The 15,315-nt window shown below is 38.9% G+C and overlaps 1 protein-coding gene across 1 annotated transcript in view; it reads right to left on the bottom strand.

The window, feature by feature from the left end:
- The window catches only part of LOC149254819 (thiol protease aleurain-like), a 95,751-nt gene extending 80,710 nt beyond the window's left edge, over window positions 1-15,041 (bottom strand). The window contains exons 1-2 of the mRNA XM_089457124.1: window positions 14,793-15,041; window positions 14,451-14,569 (exon numbers count right to left, since the gene is read on the bottom strand). Of these exons, the coding sequence (XP_089313250.1) occupies window positions 14,451-14,569; window positions 14,793-14,983 (310 nt within the window). The 5' untranslated portion in view covers window positions 14,984-15,041. The remainder of the gene's footprint in view (window positions 1-14,450; window positions 14,570-14,792) is intronic.
- Between the last annotated feature and the right edge of the window lie 274 nt (window positions 15,042-15,315).

Below are 15,315 nucleotides of genomic sequence, written 5' to 3'. Positions count from 1 at the left end.
AACCATAAAAATGACTTTTGTAGATGTAAAGACAAAAAATGACTGTAAACGACCTGAATGTATGAAAATGAGCCAACAGGTAAAGACCATGAGGGAAAATTGATAATATGGCACTACCATCAAATGATTCTAATGGAATGCAGCTGATCAGATGAGACACATAAAATGCAATGCAACAAGAGAATTTTGATCACTGATGGAGGGATGAAGATACCGACACTAACATTGGCTCCAATGGGGATGGTAGCTCCTTGGAGGTGCCAAGAACTTCATATCTCTGGAAAGCAGACAATCCCTTCTTCCATTGGGCTATGGAGTCAATAACTTCGACAAACCAAAACCAATCTCTTGACTCACGACTGACTCAATTTCAGGACTGAAATCTAACTCAAACTGACTCAATTTCAAGACTGAAATCGACTGAAAACTGACTAAAACAATCCACACCAAAACTGAAATCAAACCTTCAGTTTTATAGCCTTCACTTCGGGCCCCAAACTAAATGAATGATAACAATACACACTTGCAATGAAGGAAATAAAACGGTATGTACAGTGATACATATGACAGCAGAAAACATTTCAAAGATGGTACCGTTTCAGCAGCCGACCATTGACTGGCCCACCTGGACAATCTTCTCCATCCATTTCTTTCAGCAGGAAAGCATTTTGACCTCAATATGTAGCAATCTTGAATGGTCCCTTCCACAGATTCTCGAACTTGCCATGCTTGCCTTTGTCTTCGTTTCGAGCATCCCATTTCAGCACTATGTCTTCAATCTGAAACTTGTTCGCCTTTGCCTTTCGATCATATATTTTCTTGATTCTCTCTTGCAGCCTGAAGGTATTCTGAAAAACCTCCTCTCTCATCTGCTGTAAATGGATCATTTGATTGATTCTTCGTTGCAAATGATCTTCCTATAGAAGTTTAACAACTGGGACTGCGAGAGACATCAGGAACACCATGTCAACACCATACACGATCTCAAAAGGGGACATGCCTATTGATTTTTTCTGACTTACTCTATCTGCCCATAGTGCATTGACCAATTTCTTTTGTCAGCTCTTCTTGTTTGTTTCCAGTAGCTTTTTGATAATATTGACTAATGACTTATTTGAGGATTCTGCCAATCCATTACCTTGTGGATAGTATGTCGTTGAGTGCCCCAAGGTAATTTGATATTTATTACAAAAATCAATCATATTTTTAGATTTAAAAACTGATGCATTATCTGTAATCAGTGTGTTAGGATAGCCAAAATGTGACAAAATATTGTTTTCAAGAAACTGAATGATTACCAAATCAGTGGCCTACCTAGTGGGAATCGCCTCAATCCATTTAGTGAAATAGTCTGTCACTGTGAGGATCCACTTGTGCTGAGCTGAAGAAGTAGGATGGATCTCGCCAATGAAATCTAAACCCCACTGCTGAAATGGAGCACTTACTTCAACCGGCTTGAGTGGTAAAGGCTGTAATTTTCTCCTACCTTGAAAAATATGACATTCGTGGCAGCTTGTAACAGTTTTGTACACATCAGCAAAGAGGGTTGGCCAATAATATCCTGCTCTAAAAATTTTATTAACTGTTGTCTTCCAAAATAGATGACCTCCACAATCTCCCTTGTGAAAATCATCCATGACCTATTTTGCTTCTTCTTCAACCAAACAATTCAGCAAGACACCACTGGGATCTTTCCAATAGAGTGCATTATTCATTATACAAAACTTGGAAGCTTTTAATTTCAGAGTCCTACTTTTGTTCTTAACCATTCTAGGTGGCGCTGAAAGATGTTGGAGCACATAGACAATATCCGAATACCAAAGAGAAAGAAGAAACATTTTTGATACCTAAACGAGCGAACTTTCTTCATCTTCTTCGGACATAGCAGCAATCAGATTTATGTCCAAGGCATGCAAATTAGACTCCGCAATTAGTTTGGCCAGCCCTTGACCCTTGATGAGCTTTTTTGGTTTGATCTTCACATCATATTCTAACAAAGCTGCGATCCATTTGCTTTGTCTCCCTTCCGGATCTATCTGCACTAAGACATCTTTAACGGCAATGTTAGGGACATAAGCAAGGATGTGAGAATGCAGAATATAGACTCGAAAATATTTCAATGCTTTTACTAAAGCGAGATCTTTCTTTTCAATAATGTTGTACTTTAAGGCTGCATCTCTTATTTTTGTGCTGAAAAAAGTAATTGGCTTCTCAAGCTGGTCTCTTTTCTGCATTAAGACCACTACCATAGTATGATCCGAAGTAAATGAAAACAAAATAAAATCTTGGGAATAATCTGCGCTGATCAAAATTGGAGCTTAAGAAAAGGGCCAACTTTACCAAATTGAAAGACTTGATGGCTTCCTCGGTCCACTTCACTACACTATCTTTCTTTAACATGTTTGTGATTTCCCTCAAATGTTCTGCTAGATTTGGCACAAAACGATGTAAGAAGTTCATCTTACCGTTGAATGCTTGGATCTCCTTTTTACTTCATGGGAAATAAATCTTCTAAATGGCTTCCACTCGAGCTAGATCGATGTGGATGCCCTCCTTGGATATGATGTGACTGAGAAGCTTGCCTTCATCCATGGAAAACAAGCTCTTCTTTGGATTGAGAGATATGCCATACTTTCTACACCGCTGAAATACAATCTTCAAATGATAAAAGTGCTCTTCATCTAAATTAGAAAAAACTATCAAATCATCATGATAAACAAATAAAAATACATCTTTCTCATTTACAAATGTGATATCCCTAGCCAGCTGAAAGGTTGCACCAGCATTCATCAATCCGAATGGCATTTTGGCATAATGGAAAGTTCCCCACGGAGTGGTGAACGTTGTTTTGTCCCTGTCATCTTCATGGACCAGAATTTGGTTATAGCCAGAATACCGATCAAGTAGCGAGATACAAGATTCTCCAACTATTCTTTGAAGTATGTGGTCCATCTTTGGCAATGGATAGTTATCTTTCAAAGACACCTTATTCAGATTTCTGAAATCAATACATAATTGAATCTCACCTATTTTCTTGGGCATGGGCACCAAATTAGAAATCCAATCTGAAAATCTTATGGGAATGATTATACCAGATTTGTACAATCGATTCACTTCTTTCTCTATTGAGGGCAGCAACTTTGGATTTACCCTTCTTAGCTTCTATCGGAATGGCTTTTGATTTGGCTTGATCAGAATGATGTGCTGAATTATGCTCTTATCATATGCCTTCAAATATGAATAGTCCCATGCAAATTCATTAGTAAATGAAGACAATAAACTAATGTATTTTTCCTTTACTTGTGGAGGCAACACGTTTGATAACTTCACCATTTTTGGATTGTCTGCTGATCCAATGTTTACATCCTCAACTCCTTTCCGGTTGGCACCAATCTCGGTTTTCGGGCTACATCATCTTGATCAAAAAAATCCTCAAAAGGTATTAGACCGTTAGGAATGACATTTTCCTTCAGTTGCAAAACTTCCATTTGATTTACTTCCATGTCTGCTTCACCATCATCATGCTCTCCATCGATAGAAGTGTCTTTGTACTTGCCTTCATTTTGCAGAAATTCTTCGATCTCTTTATCATCTTGAAACACCTGCCAATATCTTTGATTATTAGGGACAACAAGGTGATGTTTCACATGAATTTCAAACTTATTGTTTGAATTCATCGGAATTTTCAAATTACTTGCAGCTGTTGCAAGCGAATCTGTAATAACATTCTATACATGAGGGACACATGTCAAAGTGTAATCTAGAAACAATCTCAAAATATCTAATATCGCATTATGGTAAGCCCGCATCCAGGATTTTTAGCTTGGTATTCACCTTTCACTTGCTTGATAACTAACTCGGAATCGCCATATACTGAAATTCTTTTAGCATTTAACTTCTTGAGGATTTTCAAACCAGAAATTAAAGCCTCATATTCAGCTTCATTATTTGAAAAATCAAAAGCCAATTTATATGAATAAACTCTTACATTACTTGGAACTTTGTTTGGAAGAAATGTAGGGCTATGTATCCAAATACCAATTCCAGCACCTTCCCTACCTACTGCGCCATCAAAATCCATGCTCCACAAACCGGCTTTGTCCTCCAAATGCTGAAATTTTGTTTTCTCTTCTACTTTTGCTTTTTGTCCATCAATATTTTGTTGTTTTCGGAAGGTTGATTGCTCAGCAGTACTATCAAGCCTTTGTCTTTCTTGATCTAGTATAGCTCTGAAATTTTCAGTGATCTCTGGAATATCTTCTACTTCAACTACTTGACTATTTACATCATTAAAACTATCAGAATACAGAACAAAAGATTCTAAATCAGTATGTACATAATTGATTTGATGATTTAGAGGTTTCTCCTTGCTAGTGATCATGTACTTCATCTTTTTCTCCCGGTATAATTTCCTCAACTGACCAAACACGGGAATAGTAGCATAGGAGAAATCAAGCTGCAATGTCCCGTTGAGTTTTTCTCCCCAAGATCTGGAAAGAAGCATGCCAATTCTGGGAGGAATATCAACCACAACCACATCCATCAAAACATTCTTCACCAGAATTTGATCTAATGTGACAACCAAATATTTAATAAGCCCAATGCATCTGACCCTACCAGAATCAAAGGAATAAAGATCATGGTACTTGTGAGTGATATCTAAACCCAACTTTTCCATGATTGCTTTGGGCATGAGATTATGAGAGACTTCTGAATCAAACATGGCATTGTGCAATACATAATCATGCAATCTAAGGCTGATGTAAAATGGAGCTACATCACTATCCTCAGATTGACCTTCTAATGTCGGACCAAAGATAAGTTCGGGCTGGTCATCCTCCACATTTACCATATCAGATAATGTATCCAAATTCAAAATCTTTGACACATGACCTTTATAGCTGCTATTTTTCATTAATTCAGTCAAAGGAATTGACACTTTTAACTTAGCAATTTCATTTTCTAAGCTAAAGGCTGAAGTTTTTTCTACCTCTTTGACTGGAGCATCCTTCTTTTCAGTCTTGTCCTTTAATACAATTGGCTGATTTGATCTTTCATTTGCTGATTGAGTTTAGCTCGTGGTAGGATCAGCTGCCTCCTTTCCCTTTTTCTGCACTATTGGAGAGTCGTTCTTTGGCGGTGTCACTTCCTTCCTCTTCTGAATTGGATTGATGGGTACCTCTCTACTCCTGAGTGAATATTGTCACTGTTGGGCTGTCAAAGCATTCATGTATCCCCTCTGATATTCATCAAACTCTTCTTCAAGAATTGTTTCATTTGCCAAGATGAAATCTTCATCCTTTTGTATAGCTAGGCTTTCTGAATACTCTTCATCTTCCGTAATATAAATGGGTAGATCATCAGGTGTAAAGAAATGATTCTCCTCACCTATTATGTTCTCATCATCATCTGATTTCGAACCATGTACAAAATTCTGTTGTAAGGGTGTCTTTACTTGCTGTTGTGCTGCTTGGTCTTGTGCTCTTTGTTCTCGTTGCTTGATTCTCAATTGTGGTTGATGTTGACCACGGAAGTTTGGGTTTCTTACTTGTGTTTTAGGTTTATCAGAAATTGTGAGTCTATCAAACATCTTCTCTATCTTTCGAAGCAAATGATCTGAAGAAGAAGCTTGTTCTTTTATGGTCACCTTCTTTTCAGCCTTTGCTCTAGCTCTCTTGGCAAGCAGATTTGCCTCTATGCTAACTGCAATCTTCTGCATGTCCTCCAATGTGGCCGGATCTCTTTCTCTCAATTGATATGCCATGTCGGGATCAAATCCATTAGGAAATTTAATCAAAGCTAGCCCCATAGGTGGCTTTATATCAGCAGGAATTGCATTGTAAACAGTATTGAATCTGACACAATAATCTTGGACACTCTCACCAACATTCCTCTTGATGTTTTCATATTCAGAAATAATTTGAAGAGGGTTTTTCTTTACCTCCCAGCGATCCAAGAATTGTCTCTGAAGAACAGGCAATGTAGTGATACTTGCAACCGGCAAAGCTCTGAACCACTTCCGCACTTCACCTCCAAAAGTTTGTACAAATAGTCTCATAGTGACATTTTCTGCATCAATCTCATGAAGGTCAAAGAAATTGGTCATCTTATCCACATGCTGCTGAGCTGTGATACTTTCGGGGGTGCCATCAAACAATGGAATTTTTCTTTGGTAATCAGCAAGGATGGCATCCAAGTTTTGAGGCAACACAAGACGTGCATATCAGGCAGCCATTGCTCTAGGTGGATTTGAAACTGGCCTCGAGGATGTAGGAGGAGTCAGAACAACAATAGCAGCTGATGTAATTGGTGCATGAGGTGTAGAGGGAGGAGAGGAAATATGAGATGTTTGAGGTGTTGAAGGGGTTGATGGGGGAGAAGAGACAAGAAGTCTCTGATCTGATATGGTGGGCTGCACGGGAATGGTGGGAATGAAAGGAGTTTCAGTAGGAATTTCTTAACCAGATGCAATAGCAGATGAACCAAGGGTTGTAGATGTAGATTCTAAGAACTCGGGAATGTTTGTAGCCACAATGGAATTTTGAAGATTCAAGATGTAATCGTCAATTGATCTATTGGCCTTTTCAAGTTTCAAGATCTTTGACAAACTCCGGATTTAGGACAGTAGAACCAACAACACTTTCAGATTTAGTCTCAAACAACAACAAATCAAAATGTTCATCAAACTCAAGATCTTCAAGATATTCATAAACAACTGGACATGAATGAGATCTGAACACGAGAATCACAGAACTTTCTTGTCGAAGAATTCTTGGGATGAGATTTAGGTTTTCATACACAGGAGGAAGATCAGGATCATGATTGGCCCTGGTGTATCGCCTGGAAGCCAGTGTGTTGAATTATTCCCAAAAATCCAACAAACATTATCAACTTTTTCAGTCTATCAAATTCTAAACTCATCATCTAAAGTCTAGAATTTCTTTAAGATACTGGGGTAATCGTTTAGATCAAATGTTCAGTCTATAAACTAAACCAAAGATTGACTGAAGCAGCATTCATCAACTTTCGATAATGTAAAGCAAGAGCGTTTCGAAGGCTACCTGGCTAACTTCAGTCTCCGTCTATAGTCTACAAAGAAAAACAATGATAATAAACTTTTCTTCCCCAGTACGGTTGCCAATATGTTAGGGCCTAAATCTACCTCCGGCTGAGAAAGGCAGGTCTAGGGTAACATCACACCATGCTTAACCTGGTAGCTAGCCCTACTAGGTCGGGAGAGGGTTCTCTCCTTGTCAATCTCAAGAAAATATAGCAAATTAGGCTTGAGATGACTGATGTAAAGACTAATTTTAGGCTAGGTATATGCTCAAAGGAGTTTGATTGAATTTTATGGTTGATTGTTGGGTCAAATGTGAAAGGCAGATTTGGGTCCGGGGAATGGACTCAGTCTTGCAGAGGTTTCTGTAGGGCGAGGTAGGCAAATGATTTAGTACTTTGAAATAAGTGAGATGGAGAGTCTTAAGACTGGTGAGGAGTTGGAAAGGGCATGAAAGTCTCATGGATCCTCTTCAAACAGTTGAAACATAAATAACAAAACAAACCCTAGGTAGAGAACTGCAACATCAATGAATTCTACCTTTATCCTTGATTCATTTAGTTAAGCTGAACATAGAGAGATGATGGCATACATTAACACATGTAAAATTTGAATTACAGAAGGAAAAACAATACCAAATCAACTTGCCACAAAAATCCCACAAAATGCTGCAAATCCTAGTCTATTCCTTTGCCAAACTGCAGAGATGAATGTACAATAATTCTCAAAGCATTCACAAGAGTCCAACCTTTACAAATGACTGAAATACTACTAGATATAGGCAAAAAACAACTCATGTTAGGCTTTAGGGGTCAAATTCATGAGTTTAGGAGCTGTTTCAACAAGATCTAAACTAAGAATTGAAAAGTAGGCAGTGGAACAACTTGCCTCTAAAACCTAGGAAACTGATTCATTTAGTTCAAAACTAACTTTTCATGATGTATCTACCTCCATCAGTGAATTTTCAACATTTTTACATCAAATTCCATCAAGTTACATCAAATTACATCATGAGTTTGACTATGAGAGAGAGAAAAGTCAAACTGAGAAAAAACTAGGCGAAAAACAGAGTTTTTTGGCAAAAAAGTCAATTTTCCATCCTGTGCGCCGCGCCACTATCCTTGTGCGTAGCACCTTTTTGCAGCTGATTTTGGAGGCCTTTATGTGCACCAAATTTTCTTCAAGTGGGCTTGTTGGAAAGGTCTATCTGTCTACTTTCTAGAACAAGTGGAATTTATGAATTTGGTGTCAATTTACCCCTCCAAAAGTGAGTTCTCCCAACACTGCTTCCTGTGTGGCCAAAAAGGGGCAGAAAGGGCATTTTTGAGGTGTTTTTGACCCTTTTGGAAGCTCAAAACTTGACAAAACTTTCTAGCCATTTCTGGTCATTCATAATTTTGCATGAGGAATCCAAAAATTTTCAGTTTTTCTCTAGAGCAGGTCCCTAGCAAAAGCGAGCGCAGGGTGGCGCTACGCACCAAGTAGAAAAAATTGTGTTTTGCTTCAAAAATTCAAAATTAACAAAAAGTGTGCTAAATTTCTTGAAATTTGGGCTGAGTGACCTGCATCAAGTACTATGTTGGTTCAAAGAAGCTTCACCCAAGATTTTGAGCTGATCTTGCTCTTTCTTCCTCCTCAAAGTTTTCCTCAACTTGGCCTTTAAGGTCCTTATTCTCGCTTTGCAAATCTTGTTTCTTGCCAAATAGTGATAGGCCATGTGCCTCAACATCTTTTTCTCTTTGTTGGCCTTCTCCAGCATCTTCTCCAAGTGCATGTTTGACTTCTCAAGCCAATATTCACGATTAGCTTCAATCTCTCGCTCTAACAGTGTCAACTTGATTTTCCTCCTCTTGGCTCCTTGTTGGTTTTCTTTTATGTTTTGCAGCTCTGTGATAGTCTGCTAGTCTTCCAACTATTTGTTCCTTTGCTCAAGCTAGTTTATTACCCACTTCGCTCTTTCCAGGTTGAGAGACAAGTCATGAATGTCGGCTTCTTGTTCCTGGATGATCTCCTTGAGCTTTGAGCTTTGGGAGCCCAAATCAGAGTCCTCATCCTGAATGAGAATTAAATCCCTCTCTTGACCTTTAGAAGACCTTTCATCATGCACTGGTTGTTTCCTTTTGTCATGTACTTGCTTTTCTGTTGAAGGAAGCAAGACCCCTTCCACCCTAGGTGGAGATAGTACTCGTTTGGCAGCTGCAAATAATATGCTTGTTCCCTTTTGGTAAGTGACAAACACTGGCACACTGGTGGTTTGAGTCTCATGCACCACTTGCTGATGTGAAGGCCCACCTAGCTCATGAAAAACTGATGGTGTCACTTGAGGGCTTGTGAAGACCTCATGTGAAATGAAATCATCCCATGAAACATTCAGTAAACTCAGCTGATGCAAAACCACAATCTTGATCAATGCAAAGTGATAGATGTTGTTATACTGCTGATGAGGAGGTTTCCTTTGCACCAATGTGGTCATTTTCTCAATATTCCAGCGTATGAAATAGGGGATGTTCATCATCCTCACTCTAGTAAAATGCATCAATAATCTAACATGATAGGTGTATAAGTAAGAAAATCTGCCTTCACAGCCGAAATTTTGATTATGAATTTCATAAGGGGAGCATATGTGTCCTGTAGGTATCTGAAAGGGAAGACCCTACTGATATGCCTCTGAAAGCCAACCTTGATATAAGGCTCATAATGATATTTGTCCACCAGTTGTCCCTTGTTCCACTGTTCGCCCACATTCGGAATACCTGTTGCTTCAGCTATAGTCTCAAGTGTCAAAGTGAATGTCATACCTGCCAAATTGACTTGGCCATTATGAAAATGGAGCACAAAAAGTCTGGCAAGCTCATGGTGGTATTTGACTCTTTCCACCATCTCACAAAATTGGTAGCAAGATTGATGTTTGAAGCATGCTACAGCAAGAGGACAAGCCAATAGCTCAGTAAGTGTAGTGGGCTCCTCCCGGATGTGTTTTCCTCCCTTGTGAGGCTTCCTTGGTGCATGAATTTCTTGGGAGGAATCACTTAATGTTTTCGCATTTCTGTCATAAGATAAATCTGTCTCCATGTTTGCCACTGTTTGATGTTCTTTGATGAGTATGAAGAGATTTTATATGAACAATAGGTGTTTGTTTTTCAATGAAAGGGATTGAGGATTGAGGATAGTGAATGAGGGATTGTGATGTTGGTTGTAGGGTTTTTGGGAGTGGCAGGGTTTGGGGAATAAGGATTAGGGTTTAGAGATGCTAATTAGGGTTTGGGAGTAGTGGGATTAGGTATTAGGGTTTTTAGTTTTAGGGATAGGGGGATAGGTGAATGTAAATAAAAGAGGGAAGGAAAAATGAGGTGAGTGAAATGTAGTGAGGGGGTGTGAAAATGGTAGAGGGGGATAAGACAACAAAAATTGCAACTTTGCAAACCTAGGCAGCTTTTCAATTTGACTGTGCAAGGAACTAGGGCTTTATTTTTCACCTATTGAAACACCATGAAAACTAACTAAAATGCTTGCAATGGCAATATGAGATTCTTGACTTACTTGGAAGGAGGAAGTTTACAAGTTTGGAGCTTGGAGGAGGCGATTTGAGTGAAGTTTGGGCTCAGAAGACCAGTGCGCCACACCCACTAATAAGTGCACTGCACCTCTCTGGTCCATCGTGCCCATTACAATTCCAATTTTAAACCTGCGTTGTGTGCGCCATGCCGACCAGGTGCTCCGTGCCTCGACCTAGGTGCCCCGCCCCTCAAGAATTTTCACAGTTTGCTGCAAATTCACTCCTTCGGCTCAAAAATGACTTAGCTCTTGTTTTTCTCTTCTTTGGCACGCAAATGAACTTCTTCAATATGAAAAAGACTTTATATACAAAGGATTTTAATTTTTAACTTATAAAACCCACTTTTCTAATGTTTGGATTTCACTTTGTCTTTAAAACTCTGTTTTGGCAATTTGACTTGTTTTTTGCCTTTGATGGACTAAATGATTTGAATTTTTGACTCTTTTGTAGGAGCTGGAGTGCAGGCGCTTGGCAAGGTGACTAGGGCTGCATCTTGAAATTATTACATATAGGAAAAATGAAATTACATGAAATATAGAAAACTCTGTTTTTCCTCAAAATAGGGTTTTGAGGAAAAATCAATCACTGAGCATGTGATTATTGAAATTTTTGTTGCTGAGACTTTATTTGACCTCCTGATGTGCTTGCTAACCTTTTTTGAGCTTTTACAAGACTTTATTGACAAAACCCTAGACCTAATGAGACCTAAAATCCTAAAAATGACTTTTGCAGATGTAAAGACAAAAAATGACTGTAAATGACCTGAATGTATGAAAATGGGCTAGCAGGTAAAGACCATGAGGGAAAACTGATAATATGGCACTACCATCAGATGATCCATGATCCTAATGGAATGCAACTAATCGGATGAGACACCTAAAATGCAATGCAACAAGAGAATTTTGATCACTAATGGAGGGATGAAGATACCGACACTAACAGGACTCGCAAGTCAGGGAAGTGCGCGAAGTGACCTACGTGAAGCTATTCCTAGTTGGACTAGTCAACACCTCAGACATCTCAAGTGTGCAGAAACTTGGTTCTAGCATCCCCCCATACTGCTTCGGGTGAGACCTTAGTCCGTGCTCCGCGGGCTGTTGCTGAAAGGGCCAGTAATACAGGGTTTTGTTTGGCTAACTAACTCCGAACTTGGGTCAGGCCCCATCAAGCCAATAGTGACACCTCCACAGATTTGAACACGGGTGGGATTATGGCAAATAGATTCCAAACACCAAAACTCCAGATGCCGAACTTGGTGATGGGACTTGCTTTCATATTTCTTGTATCCTCGTACACTAAAAGCATATGGGTGATGCCTCCAGAGATTTGGCCATCGGTGGGATTACTGCAAATTGAATCCAAACACCAAAACTCTAGAGGCCAGAGTTGGTGATGGGACTTTCTTTTATATTGCTTGTATCTTCCTACACTACGGGTGTATGCGTGTCGCCTCTAGAGATTTGAACATGGGTGGGATTATTGCAAATCAATTCCAAACACCAAAACTCCAGAGGCCAGAGTTGGTGATGGGACTTGCTTTCATATTGCTTGTATCCTCGTACACTATGGGTGTATGGGTGATGCCTCTAAAGATTTGAACACAGGTGGGATTACTCCAAATTGATTCAAAACATCAAAACTCCAGAGGCCAGAGTTGGTAATGGGACTTGCTTTCATATTGCTTGTATCCTCCTACATTACAGGGGTATGGGTGATACCTCCAAAGATTTCAACACTTATGGGATTACTGCATAATCGATTCTAAACACCAAAACTCCAGAGGCCGGAGTTGGTGATCGGACTTGCTTTCATATTGCTAATATCCTCCTACACTATGGCCATATGGGTGATGCCTCTAGAGATTTGAACATGGGTGGGATTACAACAAATCAATTTTGAACCCCAAAATTCCAGAGGCCGAAGTTGGTGGTGGGACTTACTTTCATATTGCTTGTAACCTCCTACACTACGGACATATGGGTGACGCCTCCAAAGATCTGAACACGGGTGCGATTACATCAAATCGATTCCAAACACCCAAGCTCCAGAGGCTGGAGTTGGTGGTGGGACTTGCTTTCTTATTACATGTATCCTCCTGCACTACGGGCGTATGAGTGGCACCTCCAGAGATTTGAACATGGGTGGGACTACTGCAAATCGATTCCAAACACCAAAACTCCAGAGGCCGGAGTTGGTGATGGGACTTGCTTTCATATTTCTTGTATCCTCCTACACTACGGGCATATGGGTGATGCCTCTAGAGATTTGAAGACAAGTGGGATTACTGCAAATCGATTCCAAACACCAAAACTCCAGAGGCCAGAGTTGGTGATGGGACTTTCTTTCATATTGCTTGTACCGTCCTACACTACGGGCATATGTGTGACACCTCCAGAGATTTGAACACGAGTGGGATTATTTCAAATCGATTCCAAACACCAAAACTGTAGAGGTCAGAGTTGGTGATGGGACATTCATTCATATTGCTTGTATTCTCCTACACTACGGGTGTATGGGTGATGCCTTGAGAGATTTGAACATGAGTGGGATTACTGCAAATTGATTCCAAACACCAAAACTCGAGAGGTCAGAGTTGGTGATGGGACTTGTGTTCATATTGCTTGTATCCTCCTACACTACAGGTGTATGGGTGATGCCTTCAAAGATTTGAACACGGGTGGGATTACTGCAAATCGATTCCAAACACCAAAACTCTAGAGGCCAGAGTTGGTAATGGGACTTGCTTTCATATTTCTTGTATCCTCCTACACTACGGGCATATGGGTGATGCCTCCAGAGATTTGAACACGAGTGGGACTACTGCAAATCGATTCCAAACACCAAAACTCTAGAGGCCGGAGTTGGTGATGGGACTTTCTTTCATATTGCTTGTATCCTCCTACACTACGGGCATGAGTGAAACAGATTAAAAGACATACAAGTCAAGAAGAAAGGGCAAGAACCCAACTCCTACTTAAGGTCCAACCATCATCCATATTGAGATTCCTTGGATGCTTTTCAATTTTAATGGCCTCTAGTAACTTCCTATGATGAAAGTGATCAATCCTAGCGAGGATTTGAGAGTTCTCAATGCAGACATGATGCAAAGTTTTCTCTGCATGCTCAGCAATAGTTGAGGAACGAGAACGCCTATTTCTGAGGTCGGCAACATGTTCCTGAATACGAAGATTAATGAAGCAACCCATTTCTATTGATTTATTTTTATTTTTATTTTTACTTTTTATTTATGCCATACACACTTAAATTATATAAATATATACGTTCATAAAAAAATTTAATAAAATATATAAAAATCATATATAAATTAAAAAATATTTTAATCTTTCTTTTTTATTTATTTATATATATATGCTTTTTATATATTTTATTTAAATATTACACTTTTATGGTAAGAATTTAATTTATTTAAATATTATCCTTCTATTATATATATATATGAATTTTATTGTGATTTATTATTTTAAATATATTTATATAAAACCTAAATGTAATATTTCAAAAAAAATATAAAAGTTAACTTTTTTGTTTTGTAAGTTTCGTAAGAGTAATGTCTAACTTCTCCCCTCGATCAAGGAATGACACAAGATAATTTAATACCTAATTTTAGTTTCAAACTTTTAACTAAACCAAATGACTTAGCTTCTCCCAACAAGGTTTAAAAAAACTTCCATAACCATAATCCTACTTTTTTTGGAAAACATCCTACTGCTAACCAGATTCAGCACTAACTATTATGATTAATTTCCACCATTTTAAGACTTTTATCCAGATTTTAAGTACAGATGCAAACAACTATAGAAGAGAGGATGGAATTACCATTTATTGCCAAAGTATAAGGAAGCTTCATGCTGTTTCTTGACTCGATCAGCTCCACGTTCTTCACAAAAACATTGAATCTGCGCACAAGCTGATGGACAGAATACCTCTTGCCATACCTGCACAGGATTGAAAGAAAAAACATTACAAACTTTAGCTAAATGCAATTTTTAACTGATCTCTTAAATACCCACATACATAACTATCTATTCCCATTCATATTGCAACATAAGATGCTACAAGGCGGCCATGAATGCGATTCTAATACAAAGCAAGAAAACCCAAGCAGAGACAGAAGAGATCTCAGCTATCAGAACCATTTAAACAAATCACAACACAGACCTGAGAGCGAACTCCGCAAACTGTAGATACTTGGGATTGGTTCCCAAGATTTTAAAGAAACTGGACTCCAGGTCCTGGATCTTATTAGTAACCATATCAATATAATCCGTTTTTTCAAACGACTTGGCAGCAGATACAGATATGGCCAGCGTTAACAAAGTGCTCAGAACAATGGCGAGGACGCGAGCCATGGCGGGCGGGACTCTTGGAACCTCTGAACGCAGCAAAGGGCGAAGAAAGAATGATGTGGGTTCGTTGGAGAGCTGTTGGATTCCTCTTACCTGTTTATATAGCGAAGCTTTCATAGCAGAATCTGCAGGTATAACGATAACTAAGTCTGAAGTCTTCTCGAGTGGGCCATCCGATCATGCGCGCTGTTGCTAACATTAGAATAAATATTTGTTTTACTTAATAGCTTTATGTTAATATATTAGAAAATGAGTTCTAAATGGACACCATAAGTATTATAAGAAACAAGAGACACCACAGGTAAGAAATTATATGATGTTGCATGTTATATACT

The sequence above is a fragment of the Pinus tabuliformis genome, chromosome 7 (genome assembly GCF_031772625.1).
Source record: "Pinus tabuliformis cultivar Carrire ecotype Pingquan chromosome 7, CPIR1, whole genome shotgun sequence".
In the NCBI taxonomy this organism is placed as follows: Eukaryota; Viridiplantae; Streptophyta; class Pinopsida; order Pinales; family Pinaceae; genus Pinus; species Pinus tabuliformis.
This window is presented reverse-complemented; position numbering and strand designations above follow the sequence as displayed.